Source organism: Eurosta solidaginis, chromosome 1, assembly GCF_040869045.1.
Source record: "Eurosta solidaginis isolate ZX-2024a chromosome 1, ASM4086904v1, whole genome shotgun sequence".
Taxonomy (NCBI): Eukaryota; Metazoa; Arthropoda; class Insecta; order Diptera; family Tephritidae; genus Eurosta; species Eurosta solidaginis.
The window spans coordinates 374,647,894-374,671,523 of NC_090319.1; the positions used below are offsets into that span (position 1 = coordinate 374,647,894).

At 35.7% G+C, this 23,630-nt stretch overlaps 1 protein-coding gene across 3 annotated transcripts in view; it reads left to right on the top strand.

Moving 5' to 3' along the window:
• Positions 1-23,630, top strand: part of stumps (DBB domain-containing protein stumps) — a 192,887-nt gene that overhangs the window by 81,131 nt on the left and 88,126 nt on the right. For 2 of the 3 annotated variants that reach the window (XM_067763072.1, XM_067763071.1), the window contains 3 exons: positions 19,869-20,098; positions 20,440-20,624; positions 22,671-22,861. In XM_067763072.1, the coding sequence (XP_067619173.1) occupies positions 19,869-20,098; positions 20,440-20,624; positions 22,671-22,861 (606 nt within the window). Of the gene's footprint in view, positions 1-11,165; positions 11,206-19,868; positions 20,099-20,439; positions 20,625-22,670; positions 22,862-23,630 lie in introns of those variants that run through there. The other variant, XM_067763070.1, reaches the window with a different exon arrangement.

Consider the following 23,630-nt stretch of genomic DNA (forward strand, 5'->3'; position numbering starts at 1 on the left):
ATTGGGGTTTTCTTCAAACAACTTAATATTTTTTTCTGCTCGCTTATTAGGCGAGTTACTTAGTTTTTTTTTTGCTTTTCAATTGACACTTTTTTGTAAGCGTGCAGAAAAAATTTTGAAGCTGTAGAAAAAAACACCCGTTGTTTCTTTATCCTTAAACTTTTTTAGGAAATCTAGGAAAATTTTTGAGCGCGAACTTTTGTAGACGAAGCACTTTATACCGAAAACTGTGTAAAAAATTAAAATGATTTTATAATTTAAATTTTTTTTTTAAATTTTAAAATGTTCTTTTAGTATTTTGCGAATTGTGTTACGAAAAATTCATCAATCAAGTAATCAATCTCAGATGCTCTTCGAACGAAATCGAGAAATTCGAAAAATTTTTTAAAAAATCTTCAATTTTTTTTTTTCAGTTTTTCTATGATGTTAAATAATGGGGTTTTTCTTGACAAAAACAATTTTGAAGCTGCAGAAAAAAACGCCAAGTAAAATTCCATGAAAACAAAATAAAAGCTCAAAAAATTTAATGAAAATGTTTAAATTTTAGAATTTTTTTATTTGTTTCAAAAACGTGAATGAAGTTATTTCATAAAGATTTCAATGTACAATTCATTTACAACAAAACTACAAAAAATTTTGAAAAGTTTTGTGAAGATTTTTAAAACCTTTACGGATATTTTGATGTTTTTCGAAAGGTCGTTTGAGGGTTATTCACAATTTTTGTTGTACAACTCGTAAAAGTTTTTTTTTTTTAATTTATGAGAATAAAAAAAAGAAACTAGTCGTCAAAATATTAAAATAATTTTGCTGCTTTTTTTTGCTCTCAAGGGTACATATGTATGAAGACACACATTTTCTTGAATACATTTATGTATATCTACATTTAATAAACATATTGCATTTGCCTCATTTGTTACTGTGTATTTGCTTTAAAACCTAAACAGACCACGCGTTTATGCCGATAAGCGAGTTGATTCGGTTATAAGCTACAATTTATTCTCAAGATTTATTACAATTTTCCGTTTACAGATTTTGTTTATATTAGCTATTGTGATACATTCGCCTAGTGACTTTTAAGCGCAAGATAGCTGCGGCCCTGTGCAAGCTTAACCCTCAGCTACTTGCCCGAGTGAGAATTGGGGAGAGGGATGCATCCCGTGCAGTGCATTTGTTACTGGTTCAATGGAATGAGACGTAGGTAGAAGTTTTTCCGTCAGAACTTTGATTAAAGCCACAAGTTCAAGTCCGACCTTAAATGCGAGCTTGCCGTAATTAGGGTGAAAAATGGGCCACTATCCAATGGAAGCACATGAGGCTCATCTCAATACACTAAAAATACTAAAGAACAATTTTTGGCAGAAATAGTCGAAAGTATTATGGTCCCATTTAGATCTCCGAAGAGAGTAGAAGTTGATCTTATTAGAAAATATATCGTTGCTTAGCATACTGCCATCCTAAAAAATAATGTGCGTATCTACATTATTACTGAAACTGACACATTGAAGTAAACATGCTTGTAACTTTCCAACATATGCTGTTTTTTGTTTTTTTTTTTTTTTTGTGTTTTGAACTAATTTTGAGGTGATCTTTCTATTTGTGCAAAAAAAGTTCAAACTTGAATTTCTAATACGCGAATTATGACGACTAATCTTAGAAAAAATGCAAATATCCACATTCTTTATTGGGACTGCAGTACAGTTACGTCATCATTACTATATGCGGTGTCTAAGCAAACTTTCCTTACAGAGGAAGCTATTTTTCAACCTAACTTAACCTAACCTAACCTAAAAATGTTTTTAATTCAGAAAACGAGTCAGCTTTCTTCGGTAAGTCCGAGCCAAATTTTAGTTAGTTATTATTAATCAACGTTAGTGTTATCATCTGTCTACCCTTTTATACTTACTTGCACGTGATCGTCACTATCATGTTGTTGTCGTTTGTTCTGCAGTGGCCGTTAACTTAGCTAAGGGTCAGAAAGTGTAGAAGTCAAGACAATAAAGGGGCGCCCAGAAGGAATCCGTTGTTGGGACGAAAGAACGTGAGGTACATAAAAAATGTTGCATATTGTATAAAACTTGATCAAAAAAAAAAAAAAAACAAAAAACAAAAAACATACAATTACAATATGAACAAATAGAAATTCATAAAAGCATATTTACATTTTCTGTTGATCCTTCTGTACCTTTAACAGATTGTTGCATATGGTAGGTAGAGTTCAACTTTGTTTCAGTAGATCAGAAATGTATGGATTTTGCTAAATTGTTTGAAATAGAAAGTAGCAGCGCTGCTGTTTCTAAAACTTTTACTGAAAAACAAGCTATAATAGAACAGCTTTATGTACATGAGCCAACCCATTTCAAATCAACCTGTCAACAAAACACGGAAATACAAGGACAATGAAATACAGTCAACTTTGAGGCTCTTTTGCAGCTAAATCTTTCAAGCTAAAATAATCAAGCAGAAAGATCATATGTGCCAAGCAAAAGAGTTGGTTGAAAATGGCGACCCTCAGAAATAAGTTACTTCTGCACTTTAGTGCTTACAGATTTACGATCTGTACTTCATGTAACCAAGAATGGGGGGTAATATGTAGTAATAATAATAAAATTTAAGTGAATGCTTCTTTCACCACGGCTTCATGTAACTAGACATTAAATTGCATGCAACACTTACACTGAGTAGTGCAACTGAAGTGTAAAAATCATCATAAACCGTTCGCGTGTATGTATGTAATTGGAAAGGGGGCAGAACAATAATATATAATATAGTATGAAAACTGTTTCTTATTCATATTTTTGAGCGTGAGCCACATAAATTGATGTAAACAAATTCAACTCTTTTCTTATTATTCAGAATTCCATCGATCCTATTTTCAAGATCACTTAAAAAAACATACCAATACTTTTACTCACTCACTTTCCCAAATATTTATTTGTGTGAAATATACTCCGATCAGATGCTAAATAATCAGACAGGCTATTGGCAACAAAGTTGCATTACGTACTTTTTTGAGCTTACCGCATTCGGTTTCTTAAATCACTACAACTTGCCTTTATAGACTGCCCTTAAGTGGCATGCAAAAGACAGTGACACACAAACAAACTTTACTCTGTTCCTTCTGCAAATCAGCCGTTTACAAATAGGTACATATGTTTAAGTATATTTTCCCACTCTATATATTTATCCCAACAGTGAAACAACAAGATACTAAAACTTTGACTAGTCTTCTTAATGAGACACCAAATGCACCTCAACTGGGATGGAATCTATCCTTCGGCCTAGCCGATTATTGCAGCGTCTTTCAGGCGGAAGTGGCTGCTATAAATGAGGCCGTTGATCACCTGAGAAATGTTGTTCACAGCTATAATAAAATTTGTTTTTACTCTAACAGCCAGGTTGCACTAAAAGCTCTTGGATAGGTCACATGTAAGTCCAGGAGAGTAGAGAAGTGCCGCAAATCTCTTAACGAGATCGTTGAGCAAACTTCCCTCAGTCTGGTATGGGTGCCTGGTCACTTGGATATACCGGGCAATGAGATGACTGAGGAATTTACAAGAGGGGACGGACACATCCGTTCCGCTTTCGTCGTCATGGAACGGATTGAGCTTGCCGCTCGCTATCTGTAAGCTCACTTTGAAAGGGATTTTCCTTAGGGAAGTGGGTATGAGATGGAACAATCTCGAATCCTGCTACCGCACTAAGCTCGTGTAGCCTGAATGGGATGCAAGACGTACATGAAGTCCCCTTCTTCTTGGAAAGGGGGGATATATCTCTGGTGGTTGGACTTATAACCGGCCACATAGCATGCACAACGGCTGGGTGCTCCTATAATGATTACTGCAGGAGTTGCAAAGACAAAGAGGAGATAGAAACAGTCAAGCATTTTCTGTGCGATTGTCCTGCGCTTTGGCGCAAGAGGTAGAAATCTCTGGGATCTCCCTTCTTTGACGATCTTTGTGATCTGTCTAAGTTGGGACTTAAGAAATTCCCGATATTTGCTAAATCGACCTGTTGGTTTGAGTATGGGAGAGATCCATGTGGTATCACAATGGGACCTTTTTGGGCCTAAGTGCACTGGTGCTCGCACCGGTGGCAACTCTAACCTAATTATATCAAATTTGTGGCATATATAGCTTTAAAGTTTTGAAAATCTTGTTCTGTTAGAACTTCAGCTTTCGTATATTAGAAAATCTCATACAAATTAGTATAACAAATTCGAAATACTCCTGAAAATATTTCATAGCAATCTTAAATTGAGAATAAAAACAATCTTGAAATTGCATTATGTAGTTATGAAGCGATCCAAAGATAGCTCCGAAATGTTACACAAGTGGTTCAAAAATGTTCCGAAAGGATACCTAAAATAATACAACATATCGAATATGTTGTTCTTGGATTAACAGACACTCAGTAGAGCTGATGACATTATATTAAATTCAACAAAAGTTTTTGTCAAGAGAATATATTTGTTTAGGCAATTCAGCAGAAGTTAACAATATTTTGTAAAAATTACAGATTCTCAATTAATATAATTGATTTTTCTGTTAAAAGAACTGATTTCATCGATAGGTTTAACAGCGAACAACTGGCAAGACATAAACTAACTTTAAGGACCAAATTTCGCCCATAGCGCTCACTGTTTAGTTTTTATGACCATGGTGACACAGAAATCTCTGTCATATGAACAGACTTTACTGTTACTTTAATGCTGATAGAAATGTGTTATTTAAAAAGTTTTCATTGGTATTCTAAGGGTTACAGTGATATCTGTTAATTTAACAGAGCTATGGCTTTTGTATGATGAAAAGATTTTTTGTTGATTTGATTGTTGAGACGGTCAATTCAGAATCAACAATTTGTGCGAACAAAGAGCTATTTGGGATGGATAGTTGGTGGTTGGATTGACTTCTTATTCGATTGCTATTATCGACTTTTTTATTTCAGTGTAGTTTTGAAATGACTTTTAAAGCACTATTGAGATAGTGTTGAAACGATCCCTCAAAGCATTTCGAAACTATGCGGACATGGTCCTGCATTATCCTGAAATAATCGTGAAACATTCACAAATAACAATTCCACACAGATTCCAAAGTAGTCCGAATCTCATCTTTAAAAGAAAATCCAATAAGCTTGTAATAAGCCTGAACTGATTCCAAAATGATCCCAAAAACATTTAGAAACGCTTAAGTAAACTCCCGAAATTATCCCGAAAATAATCCCGAATTTTTTCCAAAAGTGCAGAAGGTATTACGAAGTTACGAAATGATCCAGAGATGGTATTGAAGCGACTCGAAAGTAGTTTCGCAATGATTTCGAAAGAGTTTGGAAATAGTCCCGAAATAATCCCTACAATAATCCAATTATTGTGAAGTATTTCAGAGGTAGTCCATGAAACAGTATTGAAATGGTATCGATCGGTAATCGAAACGATTGCCCAAATAATTCCGAACTATATCGAGGTTGTCCTAAATCATCTTTAAATAATCCTAAAAACAATAACGCAATGATTCCGAACAAGGAGAAATCTCAACCGTGAAATGATTCTAATATGCTTATAATAATAATTCAGAAACGTTCACAAATAGCTTTAAAAGTAATCCGAAGGTAAACCTAAAATGAATCCCAAAAATTGCAGAAAGTATTCCGAAGCGTTCAAACATGACTCTGAAAAGATCCCAACAACAACTCTAAAATAATCACAAAAACCACCCGAAAGAGTATCGACAATAATTTCGAAATTATCCCGAAATAGTCACGGAACTATCTTGGTGGAGCCACAATAGTCCGAAAAACAAGACCGAAATTATGGCTCGAAAATATCCCCACAACAACTCTAAAATAATCTTAAAGAACATCCGAAATAGTACACATGAATGTTCTGAGTTATCCCGGAATGATCTTGATAGCCCCGAAATGGTCCGCAAAACAGCTTCTAAATGCTCTGAAGTTATCCCAAAAGAGACGGCAAATAATCACGACAACAATCCCTTACTAATCTCAAAAAAGTTCCGAAATAATCTCTACAGCAATTCCGAAATTGTCCTGGAATTATCCTTTCAGACCCAAATGGTCCGGAAAATAATCCGAAGTATATCCGAAAACAGCATCATAATGATCACGAAAATATCCTCATAACAGTGCTGAAATTATTTAAAAAAAAAAATTATATCCGAAACAATCCAGAAAACAATTCCAAAATAATACTGTCATATCTCCGAAAATATCCCCACAGACCCAAAATGGTCCGGAAAACAGCATCAAAATTATACGAGAGGGGTCAAAACATGGCTCCGAAAATACCCCCGCAAAAACTTCGAAATTACCTCAAAAACAAACAAAATAATTAAGACAAAAATTCTCGAAATACTCCCAAAAATAGTCCCGAAAAAATCCAGATTTAGTTCCAAAGTTTTCCATAAGGGTTTCCGGTAAGAACCCGAAAACATTGCCATTGCCCAGTCTGAGCTAGAATATGATTATTATTCACATTTTACATAATACATACATTTGTCTTCATACAAATTGGACATTCAAAATCTAAAATACCAGTCATTTGGCAAAAAAAAAAAAAAGATTGCTCATTCGTTTAAGTCCTTGCCGATTTGACTACAGGGTTAGGATGGAAAACACATACACGAACACAAGTACGTACTCCCTCACAGCATATGTGCAATTTTCTTGACTGTTTTATTCCAACTTTACGACTTGGTCTGCCAAAATAGTTTTCGGTTCATTCCTTTCTTTTACTCGATAGCTTCTAGCGTGCCATAACAAACGTATATCTTCACGCTTCTTCTTCGCCATTGCCACACGATCATGGCCATGCGGTCCGTCTGCACAGCAGTTGGCCACTTCACTTTATGATCTTCTTTTTGCGCTTGGAGTGCATACTTGAGTTGCTTTTGTTGTTTTTAAAGACACGTTGCTTTATTTTTCTAGTATTTAAATTTTTCTAGACGCTGCTAATTTGTTATTCTCTGAAACACATTAGCACAAATTCAACACATGGGTGTGCCTCTCAGGAGAATTTGTTTTAAAATATACATGTGAATGTATGATCATTTATAATCTGTTTTATACCTAAATTTTTGTGGTCTCCTGACTCAAATTAATAATTCAAAGAATCTACATTTTCGAAATCTTAAAACTTCCCAAATCAAAGTAAACAACTCAACAAAGCACCACAAAGAACCAGGGAACAAGCCTTAACAAACGTATAAAGTCCTTTAAAAAAGACTGTCAAACCATTTAAGAAAGCGTAAAATTTTCGTGTTTTCATTGAAAACTGTTCTATATATATTTTCCACCTTCCTATCCCTCTTTCTCTCTCAAGGCAATATCTTCAGTCGAGATTAGATCCTCAATAATCCTCGACTGTGTGGAGAAGATCAGCAGTATAGAAACTCGTAACACCACCCTTTTGGCCTGAGTCCCATGACGTAGGGAAGTGGATGGTAACGTGCAAGCGGCAGTCATGTTTGAAGACAGGAGAAGAGCTAGGCATGATAAAATGAATCTCAGAGAACAACACAGGCTTTAAGTTACAGAATACTCACAGTTTACTATTGACTCAAAAGGCACATGCACAAACTTGACAAATGGTATACTGGCCTCTGTCGATTCTGCGGCAGAGGGGATTAGATTGCAGAGCAAAGTCTCCTCGAATTCGGTGCTACAGCGAGAAGAAAACTCAGGATCTAGGCCTCACTGAAGTTAGAAAATTGGCTCGTACACTTCCTCAAGAGGAAAACCATTCGGAACTTCTAAAAAGATTCTTGGAAGAAACTGTAAACACGTCTGCATTCCATAAAATATAACAAAAACAAGCGAAACTTTCAGTTCAGCACATTTAACAGCTTTTCCCCATCTGAGCGATACTAGGCAAAGAGGAGGACAGTTTCGTATAAAAAAAAGCTTGAGATCGCACTGCTTCACAGCAAATTATACTGGTGGAAGAGCAGAAAGGTAGGGGAATGTTGGTGGAATATTTTAGACGTTCGGGTGACAGATGCCTGGGATAATGCTGTAGCCTGGCACCTAGATTTCAATTGAGGCAACATATCAGAACTTTCTAGGAATAATGATCAGACGTATGTGGCGCTGCAAAGTTTTTGCGATACATGGTGAGCTACTGATTAATCCTAAATACTTAGGTGATACATGGCAGCTACTGACGGCCTTAGATTGAATACATATAAACTTGTTGAAGGCAATTAGTGTAATTGATAGCCAACCAACGGCAGAAAATCCCCGAAGAAGATGTGCAGGAATACTGCCATTCTATACAACATGGGTTTCTCGCCGGCGGTGCAGGAATAGGTTCCTTCGCAACCGTGGCACAGGAAATCGAAAGTCAAACAGACACTTCGGTGATTCCATTTACTTTACTCAGATGTCCCAAGGAGAGAGAATTTCTTGAGTATACTTTCCAGGGCTTTCGAAATTCATTACAATCTTCCACGTTTTCGATTCTCCAAAAATACAGTTTGGCTATCTTTATTCTGTTTTTAAATACTCAAACTTAACCTATGGGCTCCGATTGGGTATACTGAACCTGCCTCTTTGAAAAAGCTGCCTGCTAGATGCCCCAAAGTCATCGATAGATTCCTAACACAAAAATATTGCCCTTTCTCTATACGTTTAGTCGAGCAGGCATGTTAAAAGACGATTTTTCTGAGATGTTGATTCCCATTAAAGCATGCATCTCTATGCTAATCGAGCAATAAACATCAGTTTTGTCCAAACTTGCCGAGACATCAAATTTCGTCGGACTTTCTGTTGATCATTTTGGTGTATATTATTTAATGAACGTATCGATTAAGTATTAACAAATATGGAGCTTTCGGAAAGCATATACCCGACTATACCGCAACACCTCCAGCTGGAAAGTGTATGTTAGGTAGCGCCTCAGGACACTTTTCACATCCAACGAACCCCGTCGTTTTTAGTAGTCCCTGTATTGTATCTACCTTAGGTAGGACATTTCTCAATTTCACCGTTTTTCTGGAGCATTTTATGTCCGCATAAATTTTTACATGACTCCCAACATATCCCTATATTCGTTCCAGCCCTCCGCGCTTTCCGTAACTTTTACCTGCTGCAAAATCCCCTTTACCCGTCCTTTCAGAAAACTCATCTCCTTACTCCACTATGGTGGCTTTGCTTCTTCCTTGACCACAAGCTCTGTTATAAGCAGATTGTAGGACTCCTTCGCTCCTCTATGGTGGCAGCCCTTAAAAGTTTTCTCCCGCCATACATTTCTGGAATCTAGAAAGTCAACGAGTAATAATAAAAGTCAAAGAGAAAAGATTATTCCAAATTGGAAGGAGACTTTAAACAATAAGTTTATTGTTGTTTTCGCTAAATATTGGATATTAATACAAAATAATAGATAATTTGTAAATCAATGTTTGAATAGTCTAATCAGAAATGCAACACACAACAAAAGACAAATTCATCTGCGCATGCGCATAGAACATAGACAAAACCAAAACACAATGGACGGCCCAGCATTGTTCACATGCTAAACTGGAAAAGGGAAAATCATTGATAAATACGTGAAGAGACAAAAAATGTTTGTTGTCAGTTTTAAGTTGTTTTGTTGTATTTGCCGAACATTCGCGCACTCGATCGTCCTAATCAAATATGCGCACAACGAAACTATCAATGAAAACCATCGGACATTGCTGTAAAAGAAAATCTGAAGTGCACAAACAAACCCCCAAAAGGCAATGTATGCGCAGGTAGGAAATGCGAAGCGACACCAGCGCTCGTTCAAATGAAGGCGCAGGAAGAAGTCAAAACACATGAACCACACACGCACACAAACCACACAAGTGCGTAGGCAAACACACACAAAAAATCAACAGCCAACATAGATACATATGTACGTTTTGGAAAATTGTCTGAATTTTCCAAATATGCGCTGCGTAACTAACTCTGCATGTAACATACGGATCGGCTGCACAATTCGGCTCGGTTAGACGCTGCCCTGTGTGAGTGCGTGCAATATGCTTGCCAGACATGCATCTGTGTATGTACATATCCATATGTGCATAGTGATCTCGCATGTACAACAATAATTGAGGAAACTCAAGAAAAGTGAACGGGCGGGAGGATAGCGTTACATATATACAGTTTATGTTGTTGTTGCTGCGCTGAGATTTTTACTATGCAGTTCATAATGCACACGATACTGCTGCCTGAAAGTATGAATGTAATTGAGTTGTTGTTCTAACACACATACACTCAAAAATTAAAGGAATTTAAAATGCCCACACAAACGCGTGTCAACCAAAGAGCAAGCAGAAAAAGGCTATGCCGCGCAAAGAAGAATAAGCATTCTGTAAAAACATGGGGTATTCACAACACAAAGCAATCACATTTACATGCACGGCTCAACAACAACAACAAATAGTCATGCTTCTGCCGTACATCGCTGCTCGCATTGAGAAGGCAACAAATCGCCGCCGCTACGCACGTCTGCAGAATTGAAGTTTTGAATTTGTTTATTCCGTTTCGGGATGTCATTGCGGTAGCATGCAACAGCGCAAACGAGCACGAACGCAAATAAATCGTTAGATATAAAGAAAAATAAAAACTATTTATGAAAGACGTTAAATTTGTTGTGTATTTACGATTGTGCGGTGATCATCGGTGTTTACTTCGTATACTCACACATACAAGCTGAAGTGTATTAAACATACACCCACGCTTGATTCAACAAAAAAACATGGCGAAGCTTTTATGGACTTTCATTGTTGTTCTTGTACGCAATCTTTGTTGCAAGTGTTCGTGTGTGTTGTGAGTGAAAAACAGTGCGCGCGTTTCTCTCAAAACCACAAATTTGCTTGGTTTATAAACAAATCGAGAAAATGCATACATTAAAACAAACAACCGTTATACACGTTTAAATTTAAAGCTTACCAAAAGAAGTTGCCTATAAATATTAATAAAAACAATTTTGACCTTATACAATGCAAGTGAAAAGTATTAATGGCTTTACTAAATCGAGAATAAATTTTGTGTCAAAGACAAAAACATGATTTAAGTGGCAGTTTTAGAAAAACAAATCGTTGCCACATTAAATTTTAGTGGCTAAACAATAACAGCAAATTTATTTTTAAAAAAATCATTGAGAAAGCTGTTTACCGCAGATATTCAAAATGTTCATCGCTTTGGATCAAAATAACGCTTTCTTCTCAGGTATTTTAAATTTTTTTTTGTTTAAATTGAACGACCCTTAATAAAAAACGGATTTATTTTAAGAGTGGTTAGGTTAGGTTGAAATGACTGGCTAATAAAGACCTCACAAAGACTGAATGTGTCCACAGTGTTACCAGAATTTGTTTGACGATGAAACGGAAGAAATCCAATCAGGTACCAGGACTTATGTTGTAGAATAACTCCGTCCTCTTCGCAAACACTAGCATTTTTCTAGGGCACAGCTTAATTGCTGCCTCGAGGTCTGGCAACTCTTCCGCCCCATTATAACTGTAGCCCTTATATGGCGAGTGCAGGACACAAACACAGTACGTGCTCACGGTTTCTTCCTGCAGCTCGCACTTCCAACACCTGCTGTTACTGACGAGACCTAACGTATAGGCACAGTCCAGTTAGTATGCCCACCGTGAGCCTTGAGTATTCTCTCTTCAGAGATATGAACCACATTGTGAGTCTAATATCGTAGGCTTTGCACATTATCTTAGAAATTATGCAGCCTCGCGCTTTTGTACACGCCTTTCCTGCTTGATGGATCATATACATATACAGATCCTGTCTTATTTTATTTCTCCCAAACGGATTGGGACGTCAATTGTCGTTTCAGCGGGTGTTGCATTCACCTTTGCCAACTCATCGGCCCTTTCGCTACCTTCTATCCCTTTATGACCGGGAACCAAGTAAAGATGTATTGTTCAGCCTGAGGGAAGTATTTCAACAATTAGACCTTTCGGTCCATTTCTTTATCCGTCTTTTTGGGGAAATATAATTTCCCACTATAAGACACAACTTTAGCATATGAGCCACACTTTAGAATTCATTAGGGTGTACGACAAGTGTACCTAAAGATGATGATACCGATAAATCTTTTTTAGTTTATAATCACTTTGTTTTTGTGATATTATATGTGTTAAATGATTTCTTTCTATATTTAACCCCTGATGATGCCAAGGAGTTTGGCGAAGTATTGGGTAAAAACGGAGGAAAACCAAAGTTTTTTCACTTGTATACCTTTCATGAACATGAAATGGTATATTAACTTTGGTGCGATGTTTGTAACGTTGGGAAATATAGAAGATAGACTCACCATTAAGTATACCGAATTGATCAGGGCGACGAACTGAGTTAATATAGCCATGTCCGTCTGTCCGTCCGTCCGTCTGTCTGTTTAAACGCAAACTAGTCCCTAAAATTTTGAGATATCTCAATAAAATTTGGCACAAGGATGTATTTTTGTATTATATTAGACATTTTTCGGATCCGGTAGGATATCTCCCATACAACCGATCGTTCAGATAAGGGGGTTTTTTTGCCATTTTTTCATATTTAACTTAAAATCGTTTAGGTATGTACATCTGTTCACTATATATTTCTTATCTTATACAGCGCATTATTTGGAGATTATGAATGGGATAAGATTATTGTTCAGCCCCATTCATGAAAGGTATGAAGTCTTCGGCACAGCCGAAGATAGTCCCGTCATTACTTGTTTCATTTCAAATTGAAAAGACCAGCAAAGCCTATACAAAAAACATTCACATTAGAAGCAATATAGATTACCTCCAGCGGGTTAGGGGGTTAGAATATACCCGTGGTAGGTATGTCTGTCGTAAGAGGCGACTAAAATACCAAATAGATTCAAGGGGTTGTGTAACGCAGCCCTTTCAGGTTGCCAGCCCAATATATAGCTTCTCCAAACCCAATTGTCAACCTATCCGTGGCGAATCCTGTTACATTAACAACGAAGGCTCTGGCGACCCCGAACTCCTCATGGATCTAGGGGGTGGGAGGGTGGTATGGCCTATAAGGTCCCACGTGGTCATAACAAATCGTTCCCGAGATGGTCGGGCTTGGTACCGGAACGTACCAGATCTGCATCCGGCGAAGGACCATCAACATCGATAACACTCCCCAAGACCTTCGGGGAGTATCCTTATCGCTACAACAACAACAGGGAAGTTTTTCCATTGCTTCTTTGCATTCCAATTCTTGTACTGTGTGAGATTATTGCCTTAATCGTCGCTTGACTATGAATATATATATTGACGCTACTGCAACTTAAGCACGCTCCCTCCAGAATTTCTGCTGCTTTCTTCAAGGTTATAATTACCGCCTGAAAGATGCTGCAGTAATCTGGCAGCCTGTAGGGTCTACTTATTTCTGTACCGACGCAGTAAACAGCAGACCTGACCCTTTTCATTTTAATGAATAAAACAACAAAAATTATAAGCTTATCCGTTAAAATGAAGTAAAAAGAAAGATCAGTTAAAACGGAGCCCTCCATATAACTTTCTGTAGTACCACCAGTAGTGGCAGTATTATCGTTGGCGGCAGGAGCAAAATCTCAACGGCTATTCAGGTTAGATGGCCCGTCCTTTGACTGCACTAAAATTCCTCCTATATGGCTTTCATATCCTAAAAAACCAATTTACCACTTTTGCTAGGAATGCCCTACTAAAGATAATTTGGTCTGATGAATACGGCTGAAACGCAGACTAGTAGATACGAATTGTCTTCGACGCAACCCTGAGGAAATAGAATTTAAGGTTATGCGACTTATCGGTTGAAGCGACTTTTAGAATGCGTCGAGACCATGTTTTCATAATCGTTGAAGGCTATGAGAATGTTGATTGTTCTAAACCCAGAGCCCTTTACTTTCAGTGCTTGCTCATGTGCATGACTTTAACATCACTCGGTACTATGTATGTGCATACATATTTTGAATCAAGGAGCACACTCATGTGCGTGTGCCTTAGTTCATATGGCACACACTTGAGATGTGTGTTAAATTTTTTTTATAATATTATACAGCTCATGTGTATGAGCATTGAATTAAGTAAGCATTTAAGTATTTCCCACACGTGTTTAGGCTGTGAATGTGTGTACAAATGCGAAACCTGCTTCCACGATAATCTTAACCTTGGTGCGGAGATAATTTTTCTATCAAAACTGTAGACCGTGTGGATAAAAATGTTGTAAAAATCTGCAATGAACCAAAAGATCATACAAAAAAATTTATTCTTTAAATGCATTTTCAACACCTTTTTTCCATCTTAAAGTAAAGTGCGGATTGAACTATTTCAGTTAGGCAGAAAAAGTTGTGATTCAACACTTGAGTGTGTAATAAGAAAAATAAGTGCATTAACTCATCATTGTTAAAGCCCTATAATATCACTAGCTTTACCCGGCGTACGTTGTAACGCCCGAGACCGAATGAATGTTTCGTTATTTTTTCTGTTTTGTTTGTTGATAATTTAGTTTATTGTTCTGTAAATTGAATTGAATTTTGTACGCATATTTGGTCAAATTTTCTGTCAAAACAATTTATTATTGTATGTTATTGTAATACAAGTGGGTACAAAATATTTTTGGTTTTTTCGTTCGGCGCAAAGGTGCAACGATAAACCATAGCTGGCCATGGGAAAAGCACGGACTCTCTAAATTATCCTTGTGCTTTGTTGATTGTAATTGCAAATGCAAGGCGTACAGGAAACTGTAAGAGCTTAAAATTGAATGACAAATCTGTAGGAATTATTGGGATCCGTGGTATGAGCACATCTTCACCTTTGCCTTTATCGCTGATGATTGTTGCTTCGATTACATTCGGCATTAATTGCCTAACACAAAATCTGGTTCCATTGCACAGTTTTAGTGGGTCTAAATTCCAAAGAAGCATGATTGGTGAGCCAATTTGTAAGGTTAATATATGCGCATGTATTCCAGGTGGTTCTAAAGAATTTAGAAACTCAGTTAGATAATTCACAATTTGATCTTCATTTGTAACTGTGTCGATCGATTTATATTTCGTCACTTCACCAGGAATTTGGTTTTGAATGCGATCATTGATTTTGTTAACATTATCATTTTTGGAGCTAAGATTGCTCGTTCGCACAGCCAAAAAAAAATTGTGTTTTAAAATTCTTAGTTCTGAAATATGAAAAACCTTCGTCTTGATCGAGGGAACCTATAGCCAAAATTTGGTGATGATTGAAGTGCGGGAAATACGTTTCCATAGGGAACACACACACAGAATTTGATTTTTATAGAAGATGTAGATAGACTAAAGGTAACAAATATTTTTAACGGCGGCAGATTACTAAACGTCCAAAAGAAATAACAGCCAAACTCAACAAAGGAGTAAAACTTTAGGTGTTAAAATAACCTAAGCTTGTATGGCAGCCATAGTTCTAAAAAATCCCATTTGTAGGGAAGGTGCCACGTCCCTTTTTTCCAATTCCACATTTTACTGGAGGTGTTAGGACTTAACGTCATATAGGTCCTTACCAATTTTCATGATCCTACCATTACTACATCCAGAGATATACAGTATGAAATATTCCATTTGTATGGGAGGTGCCTTGCTGTGTTAGGGATGACCTCATATAACTCCTCACTGAATTTCAATGTTCTGGCATGTATACCTTCAGAGTTATGCAGTACCAAAGATTCCATTTGTATGTAAGGTGCCACCCCCCCTTTAATATATCGAAATTATTTTTATCCTAAGACCTTCGTGTTGATCGAAGGGACCTATAGCCAAAATTTGGTGATGATTGAAATGTGGGAAATACGTTTCCATAGCGAACACACACACATACACAGAATTTGATTTTTATATATATATATTATTAAATCTATTGAAAAGTGTTACCTTTGTCCTACCCATGACAAAAAAGCCAAAACCTATTATTTTCAATTTTGTAAGTCTTTCTTTTTTTGATATTTGTTATATAATGTTAGAAACTCGCTTTAAGGATAAACAACAATAGAGCTTTGATTTCTTCGAAGTTGTTAAGGAATTATTCAACAATAAAATTTGTCCCACCCGTGACAAATATGCACAAACTGTTGTTAGAAAAGAGTAGACTTTGCTAATACGTCTTATATTTCTAAAACAGATATCAACAAATAACGTCCAGAAGAAATTTTAATCAAAATACAACTTATATGAAGTACAGTTTGTTAGTCCATGATTTTATCCTATGACGTAAACCATATTTTGAACCTTTGGAATACTTTATTAACCATTAACAAGTTCATTTAACGGTTTTCATTGGAACATGTCCCACCCTTGACAAATGCTATCCCAATCGTGACACTTGATTTTACATTATAGCGACAAATTAATTCAAGAAAAAGTTATTACTGAAATGTTTGTTTATCTAAAAGTATTTGAACATTTGCAGTGTTTTTATAATTTATAACTTCATTAATGGATAGCGTCCTCTTTTTGTCACACCCCTGATTGTTATAATTTTCATATATACTAATGTATTGCAAGCTTTTTTACAAAGTTTCTCAACGCATCCATTGAAATATTGCGTACAAATGTCCTACTCATGATGATGAAACATCCCTTCTAAATATTCCCCGACTTCAAACTCAAACTCGAGTAGTCTGACTTCTAAACCAGCAGGCGTACCACTAGGCGACTGAACCTTAAGGGGGCCTTAAAGGTGAAAATGTCAAATTTCAAATTTGTTGTAAATGCGAAAGCGTCACTTGAATATGAGAATAGTCAATTGTAAATTAGGAAGCAACAAATAATAATGCGAAACTTACGTGAAAATACTTATTTTTCTGACAACATAATATGTAAGTTTTGTGCGGAGAATAAACAGAAATAAAGTTAAAGGTCAATATTAGAATCTGTCTACGAAACGGGGTTTTTGGCCCCTACTACCTCCAGATTTCGAATGTCTATTGGAAACTCCAAGTATGCAGATAGAATGGGCATAACTGCCCTATTTGCCTATAAATCAGCCGTTGGCAAAACGCGGTCATCGGGCCCAACTTATTCTATAGCATAGCGTTTGATTGCTGGCACTCGAAGGTAACAGACTGACAAGTGTACATCGATTAGGCGCAATGCTTAATCAGGGGCACTACCCTCCATACTCAAAAATGCTATAGGGGTAAAGCTCAACCTCCTACCCTCCTACCAATAGACATGTATTGTAAGCTCAAGGCCAATTGTAATACGGTTGGAAACCATGCCGGAAAACTTACGTCAACTAAATTACTTATAATACTTCGAACCTTCCTCTAGACAGAAGATATTTCTAGCGCTCATTCAACTCTTATATTACATATCTCCATACGCCCACTCTTTGTTTTTTTAAGTGAAATTTCAAGCCATGCTGGCTTAAATTTATTTTAGCACAGAAAATTGTACAAAACATTAAAAAAATTTTGTGCAGTGTTAACACTTTTCGGATTAATATCAAAACTATTTTTAGTGTACTTCCAAATTTAGCACCAAAATAGAGTAATGTGGAAAAGTGTGGTATAATTGTACAATATTATACTTCTCGAAGTGATATCAAAACTAGTTTGCTCGTTGTATTGCGTTATGAGAGATGTGAAGAGCAAGACGCAGTGGTGTGGTTTTAGCGTGAGCCTCCTTTCATACCGAACGTCGTGGGTTCAAGTCCCGGCCGCAGTAAATAATAAAATTTTAAAAAAATATCATTTTTATGATTTAAGTTTTAGTTTTAGAATAGTATTCTATATTTGTTTGCCCAAGTCATTCTCTAAAACCTAGGCTACATCATCTGCCCTTGGGGTAGGTTGATTACACTCTCTTTCAGAGATCACGAGTGTTTATGTGGTTAAGGTTTCTCGTGTCCTATGCCGCTAATACTTCCTAGCGGCATTTGTTCTCTAGATTACCAAAATTCCGGCTTCGGTCAGTTTAATTTCCTGAAAAATTCAACATCGCCAAGTATGACTTTTGTTAGTATAGGGGCCTTCCTTATACACCTATAGCGTTAAAATTAAAAAGCACAATTTCGTTGTCGTATCTCTGCTCGTTCTTGTACTCAAAACGTTTAAATAAAACAAGTAAGGAAGGCTAAGTTCGGGTGTAACCGAACATTTTAAACTCAGCGTGAGCTTCAATTGTACATTTCATTTCACATAAATTACTTTTCTACATAACACGTGGCACCGCCCGTTTAAAACAAAAATGTTTCCCCATTTCCTCTTAAAATAAAACTTGATAAGTGAAATATTATTGATTGAAAACTGTTTTTCGCTAAGTTATAGCTTATTATTCTAGTCTACGACCCTTTTAAACTTGTTTTATTTAAAAGTGGGCGTGATGTTTAACCGATCCCGTCCATTTTTACTAGAAATATTTTCTGCAATAAGGAAAATATGTGTACACAATTTCATTACGATAGGTTAATTTTACTTCGGGAGTTACGGCTCCCGAAATATAGAATATTGCTTAGTCATAAAAGGGGCGGTGCCACGCCCATTTTTAAAATTTTGAAGTTTTTCCTATTTATTGTTATAAATCCACTTGGGAAATGAAATAACATTGATATAAAGTTCTTTTTTGCAAAGATATAGCTTATTTTATTCGTCCACGACCCTTTTAAAAATCTTTTATATAAAAGTGGGCATGGCCCTTAACCGATTTCGTTAATTTTTCTTCAAAGAATTCCTTATAGCAAGGCAACCTCTCTGCTGAATTTTGTTACGATAGGTTAATTTTACTTCGGGAGTTACGGCTCCCGAAATATAGAATATTCCTTAGTCATAAAAGGGGCGGTGCCACGCCCATTTTTAAAATTTTGAAGTTTTTCCTATTTATTGTTATAAATCCACTTGGGAAATGAAATAACATTGATATAAAGTTCTTTTTTGCAAAGATATAGCTTATTTTATTCGTCCACGACCCTTTTAAAAATCTTTTATATAAAAGTGGGCATGGCCCTTAACCGATTTCGTTAATTTTTCTTCAAAGAATTCCTTATAGCAAGGCAACCTCTCTGCTGAATTTTGTTACGATAGGTTTAACGATTTTTGATTTATGATTAATAATATTTGTAAAATTGATTTTATCACAAGTGGGCGGTGCCACACCCATTTAAAATTTTGTTTTCAAATTTTAATCAAGAGTCTCAATATCAGTCCACATGTCAAATTTCAACATTCTAAGTGTATTATTTACTAAATAATCAGGTTTTTGTGTTTTTCAAAATTTTATATATACAAAAAGTGGGCGCGGTTATCATCCGATTTCGCTCATTTTCAATTTCAAATTCTGGGTGCAGATAAGCTCGTGTACCAAATTTGGTGAAGATATCTCAATATTTACTCAAGTTATCGTGCTAACGGACGGACGGACGGACATGGCTCAATCTAATTTTTTTCGATACTGATGATTTTGATATATGGAAGTCTATATCTATCTCGATTCCTTTATACCTGTACAACCAACCGTTATCCAATCAAAGTTAATATACTCTGTATGCAAAGCACGCTGAGTATAAAAATTAACGAAGCAAGAAACATGAATGGAGGCAGTAAATAAAATTCTCCCTGATGAAGATGAAAAAATTTCATCGAACCGCGTACGAGGAAAAGAGAAACCTTGTGTTTTGTCTTTATTTTATCGGCCGAAAAGCTCCAAACAATTACAGTTGTAACCAAAAATTGGCCCAAAATAAATACAAAAATCTTTATTTACAAAGTTCTTCAGTTTTATACACAAGGGTTGAAAGTTCTTAAAAATGTGCCAAGCTTTGAGTTAGGTCACATTTTCTTGCTTAGCTGCATATGTGCTTCAAAATTTTTCTAGCGCAGATGCTGTATTTTGCCATTAACTAATTTCCACTCAATTACTTCCTTCCTTATAGATAATCCATATTACTTCTACAATGACAGCAAATCGCCGCGTACGCCAGATTCGCAAAGCTCCAGCAAAGCGTTCTCGATATTTAAGCGACGTAATTCAAAAGGCAACAGTCCGCGTGTCATCATACCGGAACAAACGCGGCTAATCACTTCGGCGAATCTCGATTCGGCAGCCACAATGGCATTAGGAAGTCCGCGTGGTAGTTTTGGCTCGCTAGGCGGCTCCTCACAAGTAAGTAAACCATCTAAAGCAAATAATAATAAATGAAGTTCACTTACTGGAATCACAGTGCACAGATGCAACAATTAAAGCTTCTTTAGACATAGTCCAATGTTTACAAATCATAAAATTCCAATTATAGGCGGCAATAGCCTTGCTTTATTTTATCTGGCGTTGATTTTTTTCTCAATTCTAACATCATTCTTCTTCATTTTGTTTACATTTATCTTCTATGAACTTGCGCGCTGCTGCTTTTGCAAATGACCGACTGCAATATACTTGGCCGAATATCAATGAACTTCTTGTATATGTGGGTTCATGTTTATGTGTGGGTGGGTGTGATATTGGTGCAGCAATCTTTTGAAATGCAGCCATTGATGTATCGTAAACGTTCGTCGAACTCACATTCGGAAACGTTCCGCGAAAGAGTGGAATCTTATAATGAATCCAATTCCTCTACATGCGGTGTTGGCAGCATAGCGAGTGGCGGTGGTGGAGGCGGTGACTTTGATGATGTCTTTTGCATGTCGCCCTCGAGGTGAGTTTGGGTTGGAAGTGTTTATTAAATACAAAATATCAGGGACTGCAAAAACTGTTATTGGTCAGAATTTGATATAATATTAATTTATTTAGAGTTTTTTGTTTTGCTCGGAAATTAGCAGTTATTTTTTGAGTTTTTTATTTGACTACGAAAACAATTTTTATTTTTTGAGTTCCTTTTTTGCGCGTGGGTTTTTAATTTCGCTCGAAAAAACTTTCTTTGAATTTTTTTCTTATTTCGGCGACACAAAAAATTTTTTGAGTTTTTTTTATTATCCTGGAACATAAAACTTATTTTTTTTTTTTAAATAATGAAAAATAAATACTTTTGTAAACTAATATAGCTCTGAGAATAATTGTTACTCTTTGCGTTTTTATTTCCTTTGGGAAAAAATTATTTTTTTGAGCTTTTTATTTCGCTTTAAAGAGAAAAATATATATTTATGGTTTTTAATTTCGCTCAAAAAAAACTTTCTTTGAGTTTTTTCATATTTCGGGGATATAAAACAATTTTTTGATTTTTTTATTTAGCCTGTAAAGTAAGACTTATTTTTTTTAAATATTAAGAAATAAATACTTTTGTAAATATTAAAAAATAAATACTTTTGTAAACTAATATCGCTCTGAGAATAATTGTTACCTTTTCAGTTTTTAATTATTTTGGGAAAAAAATTTATTTTATTGAGTTTTTTTATAGAGAAAAATTATTTTTTGAGTTTTTTACTTCAGTCGGTATATAGTTTTTTATTTAATAATTGGGGAAAAATTTAAACAGCGTGACATCAGGACGGACAAGGCGACATCTGTTTCGATTATACCTCGTAAATCTCTTCAAAGCCTTTTCTCCCGGGAGTGGGATTCGAACCCGCACTCTTACGATAGTTGAAATGGTTACAAACGCATTCAGCTACGTCATGCCTTAGTTGTTGTAGCTGTTTTTCGATTTTCTTATTATTGTTAGATAATTTTTCAGATTTATTTCAAACTGCGATTAGTTGTTCTTTTTTTAAGTTTTTATTTTAATAGTTAGTTTTTGAGTTTTTTATTTTGCTCAGAAAATAAAAATTAATTTTGAGTATCTTATTACGCTCGGAAAAAAAAATAATTGTTTCTTGAGCTTGAAATATAAGTTTTAATTTGAGTTTTTTTTTTCACTCGGTATATAAAATTTATATTTTAAGTTTTATTTCGCTCTGAGAGTAGCAGTAATTTTTAGAGTTTTTTTTACTTCGCCCGGCAAATAAAATTTTTTTATTTTTCTTCGCTTTTATTTTGCTCGAGAACTAATAATAATTTTTTAAAGACGCTTATTTCACTCGATCACTAACAGATATCTATCGAGTATTTTATCTCGCTCGAAAATTATTTTATTTCATTTTTATATCGTTCGGAAAAACAATGTTTTTTGGGTTTCTTATTTTACTTCGAATATTATTTTTTGAGCTCTTTATTCCGCTCGTTGAGTCTTTTATTTCACTCTAAGATTAATTGTCATTTTTTTTGCGTTTTTTAATCCATTTTGAAATTAATAGTTATTTTTTTATTTCACTCGAAAGATAAAAAATTTATTTTTGAGCTTTTTTCTCCGCTCGCAAATTTTTTTTTTTTTATTTTGCTCGGAAAGTAGCGATTTTTCGAGGTTTATATTTCGGTCAGAGCTTTTATTCAAGCTTTTTAATTCGTTTAAAAACTTTTGTTTTCATATAAAAAACTAAAAAGAAAATCTAATGTTTTCGAAGATTAATTAATGAAAAGGAATTTTTTAACTGTTATAATACCTGAAAAATATATCATAAAGTCTTAAAGGGAATAAGGCCAGGTTGTTTACTGTGTGTATAAGTGTATGTGTGATTTTATGAATAAAGGTGCATGCATGTGTGTGCGTGTGTTTTGCCTGATGAGTGGATGACAAGTGTGATGAATGCAGCTGTTGACATTTGGGATTAATTTGCTAATCGTGCATGCAATTTTCATCTTTTTCTTCATCTACTTAATTTTAATTCTTTACTTTTTCTTCTTCCCACTATGAAATAAAAATACACAGCAAACAACACCATCACACACTGCCAAGTAGCAATACACGACGTCACTCCTTCGGCAATTGGCGGCATGCGAGCGAACGTCATCATAATAAGAACACGGGATTTAGTACACCGGATGAGGTGCCGAATATGATGGCACCGCGACCGCCTGTCTTATCGCCGAATAAATATCGCGGTGCTTATCGGCGTAGAGGTGAGTACAATAATTTTTTTCTATACTTTTTGATTTTTGTGTGATATTTTTAGTGCTAAGTAAGATTGCAGATTGTATTGGCCTTTTTGTAGTTTAAAAATACTTTATGTAATTGGATTTTTTTCTGTGTAGGTGCAATTGCAGGGTAAAAGTGTAGAACAGAAGAAAATCGCTTTCCATAAGAAACCGTATGCCAATTGATATTGAACTAGAAATTTTCTTACATCATTATAGAAGTAGCTTGGTATTTTGTAATGCTGCTTTCGGTACCAATGCAGTTGCTATACTGCTTCAGAAGCATCACATATTGTCACACCACTACCAGTACAGACGCCCTCAGTGTATTGGCGATCAGCAAGAAAATGAAATAAACAGGAGAATTGCGTTCGGACGCTAGCATGCAATTCATTCATTAAGCAAACGCCTACCTTGAGTGCATAAACTTCTCAAATATGTTATAATTTCATATATGTAAATGTTTTGCACTTGTAAGCACTGCAGATCTCACCCTACCCTCCAATTTCTAGTAATATACATCAAATCATGGCTCTCGTACCGTGGCCGCATCGAATATACCCTGCTCAAGAGTTAAGACAATAGTAACGCCACATATTATATGTAATATTATGCCCTCTGTCTTTTCTCGATTAGATAAGGAGGGGAAAAATAGGTTTTGTGGTAAAAGGGGCACAGACGAAATATGTAATTGCTGTCATCCCAGAAAGAATCGGTGCACTCGCAGCCACTTCACTACTGACAGAAATAAATT